The sequence below is a fragment of the Gorilla gorilla genome, chromosome 22, assembly GCF_029281585.2.
Source record: "Gorilla gorilla gorilla isolate KB3781 chromosome 22, NHGRI_mGorGor1-v2.1_pri, whole genome shotgun sequence".
NCBI lineage: Eukaryota > Metazoa > Chordata > Mammalia > Primates > Hominidae > Gorilla > Gorilla gorilla.
Window position 1 is genome coordinate 30,792,689 of NC_073246.2, and position 18,432 is coordinate 30,811,120.

General features: G+C 40.2%; 1 protein-coding gene and 2 pseudogenes across 5 annotated transcripts in view; all 3 read right to left on the reverse strand.

Moving 5' to 3' along the window:
• The window catches only part of HEMK2 (HemK methyltransferase 2, ETF1 glutamine and histone H4 lysine), a 307,782-nt gene extending 307,396 nt beyond the window's left edge, over positions 1-386 (reverse strand). For 2 of the 5 annotated variants that reach the window (XR_008674873.2, XM_019017802.3), the window contains exon 1: positions 212-367. Coding sequence is in view for 2 of the 5 variants with exons in the window: in XM_019017802.3 (XP_018873347.1) it covers positions 212-345 (134 nt within the window). In the remaining 3 variants the exon portion in view is untranslated. Of the gene's footprint in view, positions 1-211 lie in introns of all 5 variants that reach the window. The other 3 variants (XR_008674874.2, XR_010132451.1, XM_019017801.4) reach the window with 3 other exon arrangements.
• Positions 387-2,274: 1,888 nt separating this feature from the next.
• Positions 2,275-4,263, reverse strand: LOC101145329 (60 kDa heat shock protein, mitochondrial-like; annotated as a pseudogene).
• Positions 4,264-16,225: 11,962 nt separating this feature from the next.
• On the reverse strand, positions 16,226-18,152 carry LOC101140162 (THUMP domain-containing protein 1-like; annotated as a pseudogene).
• Between the last annotated feature and the right edge of the window lie 280 nt (positions 18,153-18,432).

Genomic DNA, 18,432 nt, shown 5'->3' on the forward strand with positions numbered 1-18,432 from the left:
CCCCCTGGCAAAGGAGATGCGTCCCCGGCACACTCATTACTTGTAGCTACAGGAAAATTCTCAATTACGGCGTCCTGGCTGTCAATCATCTGCAAGTGGACCCCGCCTCCTCCGGCTCAGGGCGGTGATAGTCACCGTTCCGGCCCTCCTCCACCGCACTTTTTCAGAACGCCGCAACCCTTTCCCGTCAGATCCCCTCCCCTCCTCGCACCCTGCCAGCTCGGCAGCCGCTGCCTCGAGCGCGTCCAAAAGCAGAAACGTGTCCTCCGCGGGCTCGTACACGTCGCTGAAGGCGCCGCGGCCCACGTGCCCGTGGAACGGCGTAGCGAAGCTCTGCCCTGCCATAGTCCTTCACTGCGTTCTATGCGCATGCGCGTGCGCAGGGCGTGCGCATGCGCATGCCCTCAAGCGCAGGCCTAGGAGTGGGGCTGGAGTTCCGGGCGACCCGTGTATTGTTGTTGTTGGGTCTTAATTCTAAATTTGTCAGTGGCTCTCCTTGAAATTGCTAAGTAGACAGTTGTATAATCCGTGACTATTGACATTTGCTTTCTTCTTTGGAACATTTAAATTTTATTCTGTGAACTAGAACCTGATAGTGGGCATTCTGAGTTGTTTTTGACTAAGGTGAATGTTCTTTCTTCATTCTAATGATATTTGGAAATTCTGTTTTATTCCTAGTTTGCAAGGATTTGAAAAAATACATAATAAATTTTACTGTTTTTTTGTCAGCTGAACTTTAAGCTTTACACTATAAAGATGAAGACTTTTCTCGTTTTTTTACTGTACTTTATTAATTGCCTTCCTGATGAATCATGAATGCACTCTTTTTATAAACCTTAAGCAAGATGATGCGGTTTAATACACTGCTGAATTAGGGAGGCTAATAATCTGGCTCCGTTTTTTTACCAAGATTACGCTACCCTCGTTATGTGAGTTAGGACACTGTTTCTGGAACATTAGGTAGAAAGCCTTAAAACTGGCTGGGCTTGGTGCCTTTTTGAGTGAATGGATCTTTGATGTTTTGGAACATCTATAAGTTATTAGACTATTCAAGTATTTGCATTCTTTTTGAGTCAATTTCTGAAATTTGTTTCGCAATGAAACATTTTTACAGCTCGTTTTTTAAATTTGAGAAATAAAAATACAGAAAAGTATTTGAGTTACAAATTTTATTTTATTTTATTTCTACTTATGTATTTTTTTTTTTTGGAGACAGAGTCTCGTTGTATCCCCCAGGCTGGAGTGCAGTGGCACGAGCTAGGCTCACTGCAACCTCTGCCTCCCAGGTTCAAGCGGTTCTCCTGCCTCAGCCTCCGGAGTAGCTGGGATTACAGGCGCCTGCAGCCACGGCTGCCTAATTTTTGTATTTTTAGTAGAGACGGATTTTCCCCATGTTGGCCAGGCTGGTCTCAAACTGCTGACTTCAGGTGATCCACCCGCCTTGGGCTCTCAAAGTGCTGAGATTACAGGTGTGAGCCTTTAACGCACCCGGCTGGGTTACAAATTTCAAAACCCCAAGTTTTAAACCCAGAAATGACAGTATTTTCTCATGTTTCCTTAAAATATTTTGTAAATACAAGAACTAAAATATTACAAATAAGATGGATGTTCTTTCTCTACTTGCCTTCAGTTTAATTGTGTAACATTCTCTCCAAGGCACTTATGGATTTAGTGTATGTCCATCTAATCCATGTAAAAACATGGATCTTGCATTTATACGTTTATAAACATTCATATCTTTATAAGCAACATACGGTGTATTTTAAAATTTACATAACTGGTACTAGGTTGGACATATTTTTCAAATTTCTTTTTCAGTCAACATTATATGAGATTTATGTTCTGATGTATGGTTAGGTTACTCCTCTTAACTGCCATATAGAATTTTATTATGTAAAAATATGAAATATATATATATATAGAAAGAGTTGTACTTGATCTCCTGGGTTCAAGCAATCCTCCTCCCTCAGCCTCCTGAGTAGCTGGAACTGGAACCATAGGTGCTCTCGCACCCAGTATTAGGAATATACAAATGTCTTTTTATCCAAAAATACAAAATAAATTATCTGTAGGCATGGACAGTGACAGCAGTAAAACATTATATATTTTGTCACTTGAAACCAGTAACTGATTGTTATAGTGATTTCCTAAACATCTGCTAGCCTTTTCTTCAGTCGTTTTCTCCAACTGACTTCTCTGAAGTTATTGGTGAGGAACACTGCCTTGGGCTTCCTGCCACAGTTCATTAATTAAAGTAAAACGCTATTCTAATCATTAGAACTTGCCATTTCCCATAACCCCTCCCGTTCCACCCATTGCACCCAATACAGGGTCCTTCTCTTTTTTTAGGAATTTCTGTGACTACAATTTCTGCTGTAGTTAACAGGCCACCCCAGCAGCATCCAGTAAAGCACTTCTCACAACCTTTGTTGTGTCAATAATTCCTTTTTCCACCATATTCACAAAATCTGACCGTGGCATCACAACCAGCTTCTCAGGAACTGCATAATTTTCTGGACTATCAAAGATCCTTCAACACCCGCATTTTTAGCAATAGTCATTGCAGGAATTTTGAGTGTTCTCTTAATAGTTTCTGTACCAATTTTTTGATCTTCATTAGCTGGAGTCAATGAGTCCAAGGCACGAATTCATCGAAGTAGGGTACAACCCCCTCCCAGAACAATGCCTTCTTCAACAGCAGCTCTTGTAGCATTAAGGGCATCTGTAACTCTGTTTTTCTTTTCATTCACTTCAACATGACTTGTCCCACTAACCTTCAGCACAGCTACTCCATCTGAAAGTTTTGCCAGCCGTTCATTCAGTTTTTCCTTTTCATATTCACTAGTTGTGACATCCAACTGCTCAATGATTTCTTGAATACGTTTTTTAATTTGAGCCTTGTCACCTTTTCCTTTTAAGAGCATAGCATCATCTTTGATCACAGTGACCTCTCCAACTTCTCCTAAGTCATGAGGCTGAACATCTTCAAGATTTGAGGTCAACTCCTCTTCTCCAAACACTGCACCACCAGTAGCAATTGTCATACCTTTAAGGTGGTTCTTTCTATTGTCACCAAACCCTGGAGCTTTGACTGCTACAACCTGAAGACCAAGTTTTCGCCTATTCAAAATGAGTGTACTTAGAGTTTCTCCATCAACATTTTCAGCAATTATGACCAAAAGCTTACAGTGAGCATTGGCAATTTCAAGATCAGGTACAATGGACTGGACACTAGAAGTTTTCTTGGAATTCACATTTCTGACCTTTTGATGTATTAATAAAGTATGGAAATATATCCTCAAACTTTCATGCCTTCAATAATTTCTTTTTTTTTTTTCTTTTTTTTAGATGGAGTCTCACTCTGTCACCCAGGCTGGAGTGCAGTGGCACAATCTCGGCTCACTGCAACCTCCACCTCCTGGGTTCAAGCAATTCTCCTGCCTCAGCCTCCTGAGTAGCTGGGATTACAGGCGCCCGCCACCACACCCGGCTAATTTTTTGTATTTTTAGTAGAGACGGGGTTTCACCGTGTTAGCCAGGATGGTCTCAATCTCCTGACCTCGTGATCTTCCCACCTCCGCCTCCCAAAGTGCTGGGATTATAGGCGTGAGCCACCACACCTGGCCTCATGCCTTCAATAATTTCTAATTCATCGGTAGTGTTTTTCCATCTTTACTGTGGTGAAACCCTTTCTTCTGACCTTTTTCATTGCATCAGAAATTAGGTTGCCAATTTCTTTGTCTCCATTTGCAGAAATTGTAGCAACCTGAGCAATTTCTTCAGGGGTGGTCACAGGTTTAGACTGCTTTTTAAGTTCAGCAATTACAGCATCAACAGCTAACATCACACTTCTCTTGATTTCCACTAGATTAGCACCTTTGCTAAACTTCTTGAAGACTTCCTTGGCAACAGTAGCAGTGGTAGTGCCATCCCCAGCCTCTTCATTTGTGTTATTGGCAACATCTTGAACAAGTTTAGCTGCAATATTTTTATACTTATCCTTTAAGTCAATGGAACTTGCAACACTCACACCATCTTTTGTTACTTTGGGACTTCCCCAGTTCTGCTCAGTAATCACTGTTTTTCCCTTTGGGCCCATTGTAATGGCTACAGCAGTGAGTAAAAGGTCTACACCTTGAAGCATTAAGACTCAGGCATCTGCACCAAAAATTGTACATCTTTGGCATAAACCCGAGTGAGATGAGGAGCCAGGACCCTCGACACTGGTGTCATCTGACTTAAGACTGCGGGTAATTGAATCATTTCTGCGGGGCAGTGGCAGGGCTTGCGCACGCTGACCACAGGCTGTCGGTGATGAGTGAGGGGTCTTGTTCTAATTCTTAAAGGAAAGGCTTTCAGCTTTTCCTCGTTGAGTATGATGTTAGCTGTGGATTTGTCATATATACCCAGTTTGTGTGTATTTTTTTACCCACAACATGTTCAACATTTTTATCATAAAGGAACACTGAATTTTATTGAATGCTTTTTCAGCATCTATTGAAATGATTACATGGCTTTTGTTCTTGGTTCTGTTGACATGATGTATCACACTTGTTATTGATTTGTACATGCTGAACCATCCTTGTATCCCTGGGATGAATCCCACTTGATCATGGTTAATGACCTTTTTAATGTGTTGTTGCACTCAGTTTGCTAATACTGCATTGAGGATTTTTGCATCTATGTTCATCAAGGATATTGGCTTGTAGTTTTCTTTTTTTATTGTGTCCTTGTCTGGTTTTGGTATGTCAGGTTTGTGTGTGTGTGTGTGTGTGTGTGTGTGTGTGTGTGTTTTAACATTAGTTACTCCATTTTGATTCTGACAACTTTCACAGTAGTTAGTGAAATAATAATCTAAGATAGATAATTTTTTTCATTATTTTTTCTTTTGAGACAGGGTCTCATTCTGTCACCTAGGCTGGAGTGCAGTGGTGCCATCATGGCTCGCTCCAGCCTTGACCTCCTGGGCTCAAGCAATCCTCCCATCTCAGCTTCTCAAGTAGCTGGGACTACTGCATGTGCCACTGCACCGGGTTAATTTTTAATTTTTTTTGTAGAGATGGAGTCTCTCTATGTTGCCCAGGCTGATTCCAAACTCCTGGGCTCAAGCAGTTCTCCCGTCTTGGCCTCCAAAGGTGCTAGCATTACAGATGTGAGCCATTGCACCCAGCCAATAGATCATTTTAAATGCATCTTCAAGAATGGTTCTAAAGTTTTAGAACCATATAGTTTGTTCAAATTGTTTTTTGTTGCTATAAAGCCTCAAGGTTGACCAACACTTAAAACACTATGATACAGAGTAGGAGAAAATATTTGCAAAAGACATATCTGATAAAGGACAGCTATCCAAAATATGCAGAGTATTAGAACTCAAGAATAAGAAAAGGAACAACCTGGACAGACACCTCATCAAAAAGAAAAGACCTGGACAGACACCTCACCAAAGAAGACATGTGGACGGCAAATATGCATGTGTAAGGATCCTGAAAATGATATGGCATTAGGAAATTGCAAATTAAAGCCACAATGAGATACTGTTACACACTTATTATAATGGCCAAAATCTAAAACACTGACAACAAATGCTGAAGAGAATGTGCAACAATAGGAACTTTCATTCATTGCTGGTGGGAATGCAAAATGGTACAGCTACTTTGGAAGACAGCTGGGCAATTTCTTACAAAACTAAACATACTTTTACCATACACTCCAACAATAGTGCTCTTTGGTATTTACTCAAATGAGTTGAAAACCTGTGTCTACACAAAAACCTGCACACTGATATTTATAACAGCTTTGTTCATAATTGCCAAAATTTAGAAGCAATCAAGATGTCTTTCTCTAGGTGAATGGGTAAATAAACTGTGGTACATCCAGAAAACAGAATATTACTCAAAACTAAAATGAAATGAACTATCAAGCCATGAAAAGACATGGGGAAAACTTAAATGCATATTGCTAAGTGAAAGAAGCCAATCTTAAAAGGCTTTATACTGTATGATTCTAACTATATGACATTCTGCAAAACACAAAACTATAGAGGTAGTAAAAAGAACAGTACTCGCCAGGGGTTAAGGAGGAGTGAAAGATGAGTAGATGGAACATAGAGGATTTTTTAGAACAGTGAAACTATTGTTTATGATACTATAATGGTGGATACATGTCATTATACATTTGTCCAAAGCCATAGAATATACGACGTCAAGAATGAACTCTAATGTAAGCTATGGATTTGGGGTCATAAATGTGTATAAATGTAGGTTTGTTGATTGTAACAAATGTACCACTCACTCTTGTATGAGGCTGATAGTCGGGGAGGCTATGTGTGTGTGTCAGGGGGTGCAGAGTATAGATGGGAACACCCTCTACTTTGTACTCAATTTTGCTGTGAACCTAAAACTTCTCTGAAGGATAAATTTTATTTTGAAAAACACTATGATACACTAAAACTTCTTTTGTCCTTATTTAGTAATACTTAGAAATATAATTTTATTAAGATTATATTTAAAAGTAGAGTCAAAAGATATGCATGTTTTAGTGAAATATCTTCTATTGTTATTACTATCATCATAGTTATTATTATTTGACTTAGAAATCCTCAGTAGACATTGTGAAATTAGAGATCAGTAATGTTCAAGTTGAAAAAGACATATACTTGATAAAATTGCTTCTTATTCTTTTGGCGTTACTGTGGTTAAGAGTCTTGTGCTGTAATGATCTCAGTTAAAAATAGTAAAAAGAATCTCTTCAATATTGTGGTGGACTCTGCACAGTTCATGCAACAAGAGGCATGGTTACCTGCCCATATAGCTTTGTTTGTATCAACCAGTTGAAGTGTCAACATGGTTCCTTATCCACTGAATAATTTCACAATCCTCCTCTTAATTTGGTTGCTTTGGACACATTCTATCCTAGAAACAAAATCTAGGCTTCATAATACATTCGGAAATAATAGATTCATGTTCTTTTTTTCCAGCTGGTACTGGTAGAGTTTACACATTTACTCCTGCACCATAGGAACAGCTGCTTAAAAAGCTGAAGTGTGTATTTGATTCCATTACATTGGCACAATAGAAAGTCACGTAAAAGAGGGAGACTCTCTCAGCTTCTCCATATTTGGAAAATTAATTCTTTTAAGTGCTTTAAAAAAAATCTCTACAGGTGGTCAGACTCTATGAACTTAGGACCAGAAATGACCTCATCACCTTCAGCTGGTCTAAAGTTGTCTTTGGCTGCTGCACACTTCACAAAGTCTTGTTAATTATGATTGTTTTTCCTAGTTATAAGTCCTTCTGGATACATTTTTATAGCATTTATTTTTATCACTTACATAACTACATAAAATATTTTCATTGGTGTCAAAATGTCATGTTATTGCCAAATAGATTCCATTTCAATTTCTAGAAATGATTGGAAAGTTAATACCCACATTTTAATGGCACCCTTGCTGTGGTATTAAATCATGCTTTATTGAAATTCACAAGAATCAAAATTACACTGCGTTTATCCAGAATAAAGCACTAGAACAGTTACTTTTTGGCCGTCTTGCCCATTAATTTCTATGCTTGCACTTTCTCTTCAGACAATGAATGAAATTTAGTGTCTTTCTAGAACTGAATTCTCATGAAAGTGATTGTCATATACACACTCATCATCTACTTCTCTTTTCAGCTCAGTGATATTTAGTTCAAGAATTGGTAAGTGAATCTTTTCCCTGGCTTATAAAACTTCACCCTATTTATTTCTATTTCAAGAAAAGTAAAAATATTTTAAAAAGTAAAATTAGGCAAGAAAGTCATCTTTCTAGCTAGGCATTTGGTTTCTCCTTAGAGGTGTTATTCAAGAAAACTCAGTCCCCTAGACATCATTTCAAGAATATAATTGTTTAGCTGCAAAGCTACCGTTTTGGGTAGAAAATTCCCTTTGAGGGTTGCACATTGAACCCATATTTAGAGAACCTGAGAAATGAGCTTTCAGCAGCAATCCCATTTACTCTTCTCCCCACAGCCTGGGGCATCTGGAAGAAGCCACCAAGAAAGCTGGAGGATGACTAAAGGGCTCAGTTGGATCCAGTTTGCCAGATTAGGTCCATCGCCCTGAGGCCCTTTTTTGCCTAGGTCCTGCATATTCCATGCTATGGACTGAATTACATCCCTGTAAAATTCGTATTTTGAAGCCTTAACCCCCATGTCATGGTATTTGGAGACGGGGCCTTTGGGAGATAATTAAGTTTAGATGAGGTCATGAGGCCACGGCCTCATGATGGGATTAATACTCTTAAAAGAAGTGGCATCAGAGAGCTTGCTGTGTCTCTTTCTGCCACTGTGAGGACACAGTGAGAAGGCAGCCATCTGCAAGCCAGAAAGAGGGATCTAGCTCCAACCATGCTGGTGCATGAAGACTTCCAGCCTCCATAACTGTGGAAATAAATGTCTGTCGTTAAGCCACTCAGTCTGTGGTATTTTGTTATTGCAGCATAAGCTGAGGAATAGAAATGGTCCCCAACCTAACAATGGTTCCACTTCATGCTTTTTTGACTTTATGATGGTGCAAAAGTGAAAAGCATTCAGTAGAAACTGTAATTGGAGCATCCATACAGTCATCCTGGTTTTTACCTTCAGTATAGTATTCAAAAAATTACATGAGATATTCCACACTTTATAAAATAGGCTTTGTTGTTAGATGATGTTGCCCATCTGCAGGCTAATGTAAGTATTCTGAGCATGTTTCAAGAAGGTTAGGCTGGCTGGGCGCGGTGGCTCACGCCTGTAATCCCAGCACTTTGGGAGGCCGAGGCGGGCGGATCACAAGGTCAGGAGATCGAGACCATCTTGGCTAACACGGTGAAACCCCGTCTCTACTAAAAATACAAAAAATTAGCCGGGCGCAGTGGCGGGCGCCTGTACTCCCAGCTACTCGGGAGGCTGAGGCAGGAGAATGGCGTGAACCTGGGAGGCGGAGCTTGCCGTGAGCCGAGATTGTGTGCCACTGCAATCCGGCCTGGGCTAAAGAGCGGGACTCCGTCTCAAAAAAAAAAAAAAAAAAGAAGGTTAGGCTAAGCTACGATATTCTGTAGATTCGGTGTATTAAATGCATTTTAAACTTAAGATACTTTCCATTTATGATTAGTTTATTGTGACATAACCCCATCACAAGTCAAGGTGTATCTGTCCATCCCCCAAGGACAAGAGACTTGGAGCCTGAGCACACAGGGATGGTGCAAACTCAGATGTTGGTCCAGACAGTTCAGGAACACATGTTTTAAAATTGGAATTGTTGCCTCAATTTTCTCTTTCGGTGTGTAAATGGAACCTCCACATAAGATTAAATTGAAGAGAACGCATTAAAGGGCAGTATTCCAGTGGAATCCATGAACAGTTTGTAAGCAAAATTACTTGTTTGTTTGCACTGATTTGCTAAGGAAGGAAAATTTTAAAAGTAGTCGTTGTTCTTAAGAAAGTTAAATTTATAGTTTAAGTTATGGTATATTTTATACTAGGCACTGTGCCTTCCTCATAATATTCTTATTAAATATTTGTTGATTTAAGATGTTTTTTACTTCATCACATGTATTTAGCAGAGTAAATTCTTATAAAAGAATTTTATCACATTCTTGTGACAAAGTATACTCCATGCTAAATGTGGTACTAATTACTTGAGTGTGAAGGTGAAGATTTTTCCTGGCAAATTTGGAACAGCAGCTTAAAAAATAGGTAATACACAGCTGAAGAGTCTTTCTTTCCAGATTCAACTCATATACCTACTATCTTGACTTTCTCTAAGCCTATATATTTAAATTCTAGAAACCACCACATTCACTTATTAAACACAAATGCCAAGCATGCATCTAATATTTATTACATTACATTTTTATTTTTATGAAATACTGATTGAAACAAATTGTCACCCAGGACAGGGGGCCCGAACCCCCGGACCACGGACTGGTATTAGTCTGTGGCCTGTTCGTAACTGGGCTGCACAGCAGGAGGTGAGTGGCAGGTAAATGAGCATTACTGCCTGATCTCCGCCTCCTGTGAGATCAGCGGCGGTGTTAGATTCTCATAAGAGCACAAATCCTATGGTGAACTGCGCATGCGAAGGATGTAGGCGGTGTGCTTCTTATGAGATTTTAATTAATACCTGATGATTTGAGGTGGAACAGTTTTGTCCTGAAACTATCCCCTCTGCCTCCTGGCCATGGAAAAATTGTCCTTCACGAAACTGGTCCTTGGTGCTAAAAAGGCTGGGGACCACTGATCTAGGGCATAGCTAGTTTTTGCCATAGCTATGTCATAACTAGATGTGTTGTGATAAAATCTCACCTGTAGATCTGAGTTGAGCGTATCAGCCTGTTTCATTGTGGTAGACAATTCTGTCTGCCGTGGTCCTCCAAAGATATTCACATCCTAATCCCCAGAACCTGTGAATATGATGCTTTACATGGCAAAAGGGAGTCTGCACACATGATTAAGTTAAGGATCTTGATGTGGGGAGATTGTCTTGGATTAACCAGGTGGGTTCAATGTCATCAGAAGGCTCCTCCTATGAGGAAGGAAGAGAGTAAGAAGTAAGAGTAGGATATATGATGTTTGAGCAGAGGAGAGAGAAAGAGAGAGAGATTTGAAGATGATATGCTGCTGGTTTTGTTTTGAAGATGGACGAAGGGGCCCTGAGCCAAGGAATGCAGGCCACCTCTAGAAGCTGGAAAAGGCAAGGAAATGAAATCCCCCAAGAGCCTCCAGAAAGAACACAACCATGCCAACCTGTTTTAGACTTCTGACCTCCTGAACTGTAAGATAATAAATATGTGTTGTTTTAAGGCAATAAATTTGTGATAATTTGTTATAGTAGCAATAGGAGAAGAATGCAGCAAATCAACACTGATTTTATTTTCTTAACATGGTGCAACTAATACCAACTTAAAAGCAATTTAAACTTTACATACTAGTTGTCAAATTCTCTAAAGAGACAAACCTAAATGAATATAAGAGACTAATTTAACCTTCTGACATCTGTGGGCACACTGAAGACTGGGAGAACTGGTAGTGTTCACGCAGTGTTTGTCCAACCCTTTAACCCAGCACCCTATAGACCTGCACTGCCCACCCCACCTGGAGCTACTGTGCCCTGGAAATGTATCTAGAATGTAATGAGATGTGCAGGAAGTCTAAGATACACTGTGGATTTTGTAAAGAAGAGTGCAAAATACCTTGATAATTTTTGTTTTGTTTCGTTTTTGAGACAATCTTGTTCTGTCATCCAGGCTGGAGTGCAGTGACACAATGTCAGCTCACTGCAACCTCCTCCTGGGTTTAAGCAATTCTCCTGCCTCAGTCTCCCAAAAGTAGCTGGGACTACAGGCACGCACCACCATGCCTGGCTAATTTTTGTGTTTTTAGTAGAGATGGGGTTTCACTATGTTGCCCAGGCTGATACAAACTCCTGACCTCAAGTGATCCACCTGCCTCAGCCTCCCAAAGTGCTGGAATTACAGGTGTGAGCCACTGCGCCTGGCAATACTTTTAAAATATTGATCACATGTTGAAATGATACTAGTTTGGATATATTGGGTTAAATAAAATATATTACTAATTTTAATTTTAACTTGTTTTAACTTTATGAATGCTGTTACAGGAAAACTTAAATTACATATATAAGTGATATTTTATTTCTATTGGACAGTTGCTCTAAACAGATGAATTCTATGTAATGATGTAATTAATATAATGTAGGTTACTTATGTCAATTGATAGATTATTGATTAATGATTAGACTGCTGCAGTTGAGAGAGTTAATGGATTTATTTATATATATTTATGCAGTTTAAAACTAGCATCTCCATTTTTTGTAGTCATATTTTGCTAGAGTCTGACCTCTACAAATCTCAAATTAAATTGTGGTGAGTTAAGTCAGACTTTGAAAAAAATATCTGGACGAATGCCTAAGGAATAGTGAGAAATCCTGTTGGCAGCTCAAAGGTGGCATTTTTGGATGGCGGGAGGTAGGGTTTTCTGTGGTGGGTGAAAGTGACCTTTGTGGATGTTTTGTCGCTTTTTTTTTAAAAGGAAGGAAAAGTAGTCCATACCTATGAAGACATTGTTACTATAAAAACCTTAATTTAGGTAATTTTTTTTTGGTAAAATGAAAAACATATTTTTTCCTTTTAGTGTAGGAATACTTACAGGGGAGACACAGAATCAAAAAGAGGAGGCAGCTTGCTGGGATGAAAATCACCCAGTTGAAGCCATTAGGAAAGACCTAAACCTTGTGGCTTCATTAACACATGTGTGTCTGGTTAGGAATAGAATATGCTACCAATAGAATGATTAGGTTAGAGCTTCCTAGACCATTGGCAAACTAATTTTTTTGGGGGGAGGGGAACAAATTTATTTTGATTTTTCTGAAAATATCAGGAACTATGAAAAACAAGGTTGATATTTGGCTGTACCAAAAGCAAAGTACAAGTAAAAATAACATTTGAAAACCATGTTTAACCTTAGAGAACCACGTTTTAAAATACAAAGTTTAACATTCTTTTCTCTATAGATTTAAACAAGTTTTCTAAACCACAAGACTGCAGGTTTTTTTTTTTTAACTGACATAATTTTTTAGAAGAAAAAACTAAAGGGGAATAAAAAGCACTTACCTCCTACCCTGGAATCTCATTATTTATAAAATAACATGCTCAAATGTCAGTGAAAATAAACAGTTGATAAACCTGAAAACAAGTCTTTTAATGAGTTCAGGTTACAACCGAACGCAGGATTTTGTAGCTGGGAAAGAACAGCTTGTATAACAACCAAGCCTTACCAAATACAAATAGAGATAAAAGGCAATTAAAAGCAAATTATAAAATCAAAATATTTCCGTAGAGTGGCAGCTTTCACAAAGTAAAAACAACTTCGTTCCACAGAATTGTATGTTCTGTAGGCATATGGTCAATTCTTTTCCGAGTCCTTTTGTCTTGCACTATCAAAATAAAAGAATCTTTGTCTTGGAGCAAGTCTGCTAAAGAAGGCACCAAAATTCTATCCTCCCTGTTCCCCTAAATAATATTAATAAACCTCTTATCAATCCTTTCAAGGTAACTTCAATGCCATTAAGAATTAATATTCTAAATATGTAAAGCTATAGAAGGAAGGTCCTGCCTATTCTCTTTGCCCCTCTCAAATCATTCTAGTCTGGTTTACCAAACAGAACCACTAGCTAAGAGGATAGAAATATGTTCCCATGTTCACTAGCCATTAAATAAACATAGCCACTTGTGCAGGAAGCCTAACATTTTTACTACTTCCTAACTTTTTAAAACTTAAGGATAAGCCCATTTCCACAAGCTAACTTTACAGCTCCTTAGTATTCTTAATCTGGATGGTTTACTTTGCAGACTTTGTTGGTGTCTGCCTTTTTCAATTATTTTACCCAAAAATAGGCCTTGAAAAAACTTTCAAATTCAGGAAACCCCTGCAGGGAACCCTCATGGTGTGTGAGTGTGAGCACTAAGTTGAAGAATACTCTTATTTTCACAGAAATGTAGGACTGTCAGACTAGGGCTGAGTTCATTCTCTTCCTTCAGAGACAAAATTTCAAGCTGAGCAGATCTGGAGAAAGGGTTCCCCATACAGTCATATACTAGTGCTGGGAAAAGGAGAGAAAATACTACTTAATTATGTTTTGTGGTTCCTCCAGGTGGGTTATAGCAAGATTTCAGAGTTGTACTCTTCATTTTCAAGTCCAAGTGGCTGCAGAAACATTTCAATAATTCCCCTGGCAAGGTAGCAAATCAGTTTCCTTTTTGATCTAAGACTTGTCACTTTAAGAAAAAAAATTTTCTCCAGGACCTTTCAGAGACTTGTTCATTTGTTCAAGTGATGAAAATCGTCTGCTAAATAGGCTAGTTTCTGTAGCTATTTTTCATTTCCAAAGCATTCAGCAAAAGCTGGCTATTTTCTTGTAAGTACTCTGGCAATTCACCTTTCAACTCAAATGTCCTGTAGAGAACTCTTCCTCTGATAAGCCACTGGACGTCTGTATGGTACAGGAGGTTTACGCACTGTTTGTCCAGGTTTTTGTTTTGGGTGTTTTTATTTTTTTAACATTTTTGCATAAATGGGTCTTTGATACAGGTAACCAGTTTTGTAGCATTATTCAGAATGTCATTGTATCTTCAAGTTTTTGATATCAGCATCTCTGTGAAGAAAGCAGTGTGCTATAGCGTCAACATCAGGATTTCTTTCTTTTTTTTTTTAATGATGCAAAATGACTTATGGAGACAACCACTGATGGGGCACCAGGAGTGTAGATAACAGACCTCTGGTTATCAGATATGATATCACAACACTGTATATTGGCCTTTGTTTTGGCAGGCTCCTAGCAATAGAAAAAGTTTTCTTTGAATTTCATCATTTACAAATCTTACAAATGCTACAGCATGACAAATATTAGTGAAACCTGTTGTCTCATCATCCTGGATAGAGAAGCTGCTGCTTTTCTTTTCTTTTTTTTTGAGACGGAGTCTTGCTCTGTCATCAGGCTGGAGCACGGTGGCGTATCTCAGCTCACTGCAACCTCCGCCTCCTGGGTTCAAGCAGTTCTCCTGCCTCAGCCTCCCGAGTAGCTGTGACTACAGGCACATGCCACCACGCCCAGCTAATTTTTGTATTTTTAGTACAGACAGGGTTTCATCATGTTGGCCAGGATGGTCTCCATCTCTTGACCTTGTGATCCTCCTGCCTCGGCCTCCCAAATTCCTGGGATTACAGGCGTGAGCCACTGCACCCGGCCTGAAGTTGCTGCTTTTCAGTTAATGACACAAAACCTTTTTAGCATCGTATGAGATATCATCAGTAAATCAACTTACTGAGAACAAAGTCTTTTCAATTTTGTACTGCATCCTGCCCCAGCATTTTAATGTTATTAGATTCTCATCAACTATGCATATTTTTCTTTCCTGAGATAAGTTCTGCTACTAAATAATTTGCTTTCAAAACATTTTGACTAAACGTGATTTTTGAACAAAAGCCTTACTGTTTTGATAGTCCAAAAGCCATTTGAAAATAATGAATATCCTTTCTTGTCAAGTGGCTGTGATTTATAGTTACAATTTTTAGTTTTGTAAGTTGCATGCCACAGACAATGCACAGTGGGATAGGACAGCTTGGACTGAGTCCATATTAAACCCTTAAGGAGTAGCTTTCATTATAAAGACACAATTTCTTTGTGTCCCTTGTTGTACTAGAATACTGAAGTATACTCAGAAGACCAAAATTCTTCATCACCAACCTTTTCAGAAATGTCTATAGCTCTGTGCCTAAAATGCCTCTCTTCTTTCTCACTTCTTACCTTCCAAAATTGCAGCACTGAACTGTCAGCTTTGTTACACACAAATGTTAATAAAATATAAAAACAGGCCAGGCGTGGTGGCTCACGCCTGTAATCCCAGCACTTTGGGAGGCCGAGGCGGGTGGATCACAAGGTCAGATCGAGACCATCCTGGCCAACACGGTGAAACCCCGCCTCTACTAAAAAAAAAAAGCAAAAAATTAGCCGGGCGTGGTGGCGGGCGCCTGTAGTCCCAGCTACTCGGGAGGCTGAGGCAGGAGAATGGCGTGAACCCAGGAGGCGGAGCTTGCAGTCAGCCGAGATCGTGCCACTGCACTCCAGCCTGAGCCACAGAGCGAGACTGTCTCAAGAAAAAAAAGAAAAGCAAAGAAAATATATATATATGTATATATACACATAGACATAACCAAACAAGAAAATCACAAAGTACAAAAACTTCACCAAACAATTCAATTCTAACCTACATGATCCACTTTTGCAATGTTTACAACAAAGTGGCAGGGGGACAGCTGAGCTGTGGCATGTAAACCTCCTTCCTTCAAATGAAAACTCCCCTCTGATTTTCTACTTTACAGTGAGTTCACTACAGTAAGTCAGCTGGCACCGCATAAGAGGAGCCTGGGAGAGGCCAACGTCCCCCTCTCCTCCCATCCTCCCCTCTTTGCAATAGTGTGGCACATGGGTCTGCGTCTACATAATACCACAGGGCTGAAAGTTCCCTAACAAAATGATTCACAGGGCTGTGCAATCATTGTTCACTACTGTGAGAATAGCATAATGCAGCACACAAATAAAAAACTGTTTTTAGTCACAATTTAAAGTGGAGCCCCAGCAACATCTCATAGAGACCCAGTTGAGAAACCCATCTCCAGCACGAAATGGCCTCCTATGAGAGATCATTTTCATTTGATTTGGACCCTTCTGTGGCTTGACTTGCAAGTTCAGGTTTGGCTCCTCCCTCATTTATCACCTGCGGATTAGACGTTCTTTTCTGCCCTAGCTCTTCAGTATTCTCTGGTACCTGCTGGTTATTTTTCCCTTCTGCTGTATTGTTTTGATCTGATTTGTCAGCAGCTTCCAGATTACCTTCTTTCCCATTTCCCTGCTTTGAATTAAGCTGTGATGGACACTTAGAGCTCTTTATCACCTCCTGGAGATTGAATTTTCTTTTTCTTTTCCTTTTTTTTTTTTTTTTCTAATGCTCTGTTGCCAGGCTGGAGTGCAGTGGCACCATCTCACCATCTCAGCTCACTGCAACCTCCGCCCCCAGGTTCAAGCGATTCTCCTGCCTCAGCCTCCTCCCAAATAGCTGGGACTACAGGCCCACACCACCACATCCAGCTAATTTTTGTATTTTTACTGGAGATGGGGTTTCACCATGTTGGCCAGGATGGTCTTGATCTCTTGTACTCATGATCTGCCTGCCTCCTTGGCCTCCCAAAGTGCTGGGATTACAGGCATGAGCCACCACGCCCAGCCGGAAACTATTTTCTAAACTACGTGTAATCTTTCAGGACACTCAGGCAACATAATTTCTACTATCACCGTGTACTGTGGATGGGTGAGAGCCACTTTATTTTCTGAATTGAGGGTGCACACTATTCCTGCCAATTTTTTTATCACTTCTCTATATTCATGTGACTGTGTCCGCAGTTGGTTCCTTTCAGTGGGTTCGTAGTCTCACTAACTTAAAGAATGAAGCCCCGGACCTTCGCGGTAAGTGTTACAGCCCTTAAAAGTGGCACAGACCCAAAGAGTGAGCAGCAGCAAGATTTGTTGTGAAGAGCAAAAGAACAAAGCTTCCATGGCATGTAAGGGGACCAAGCAGGTTGCCGCTGCTGGCTGGGGTGGCCAGCTTTTATTCCCTTATTTGTCCCCGCCCATGTCCTATTTCTGTCCTATCAGAATGCCCTTTTCTCAATCCTCCCTGTGATTGGTTACTTTTAGAATCCTGCTGATTTGTCCATTTTACAGAGGCTGATTGGTCCATTTTACAGAGCTCTGATTGGTCCATTTTACAAACCTCATGCTAGCTACAGAGCACTGATTGATGCATTTTTACAGAGTGCTGATTGGTGCATTTTACAAACCTCTTGCTAGCTACAAAGCGCTGATTGGTGCATTTTACAATCCCCTTATAAGACAGAACAGTTCTCCAAGTCCCCACTCCACCAGGAAGTCCAGCTGGCTTCACCTCTCATGACTGCTATTTCAAGATTTGTACACAATCTGAAATGTCCCTTTGTTTGGACCTTTAAACCAGGGTTCCAAAAATGTTTCTGCATATTTTTTCATATCTTCTAAAAAAACTTTGCATGTGCCTGAGATGGGTAATATTCGTAGAATAACTTGAGTCTTCTTGGTTTTGTACTCATCCTGGAGAATATGATGCACCAATTTCTCAGGTTCTTTCCCAAGTGTCCTGATGAAGACGACGTTATTTGCTCCACTTTCCACTGACTGGAATCCTCTTAGGCTCATCTCTGTAGATGCCTTAATGTCACCAACTTCTTTCTTCAAGACAGCCTCCACATCATCATCTTCTCCCTCACTTCCAGAGGGCTGCTGATCCTTGTCTGTAAACTTTTCTGGCCCGTACATGTCATCGCCATATTCGTTGAGCAGGGTGTAAGCCTCCTCCACACACTCGCGCTGGTTCATGTTGCAGGTGATGAGGATGCCCGTAGCCTGGGCTCTGGCTGACTGGGCCCGCCAGATTCGCAGTGCCGAGCTCGCTTGACCAGCACATACTGAGCCTTGCCTCTGTGCTTCCCGCCGCCAGGCTGAGGAGGCTGCTGGGCAGCAGCCGCCATGATGTGTGCAAGCTGAGAGGAAAGAGAAAAGTTTCTCCACTGCAGTTGGCGTCCTCACCTCCCGGCGAACTTCTCCACGGTTTACGGGTGTGAATAGAAGAAGTATGATGGCTTCAACATTTGGCATACATATGCCTTTTTACCTACAGACCAGGAGTAGTTCTGAATCACTTAAGTGTTTTTTGTCTTCTCACAGAGTCTTCATGGACACATCTTTCTCTTTCCGAAGAAAAAAATTTCTTCTGAAATCCGGTTAGTGTTTCATGAAGGCATCTAGCTA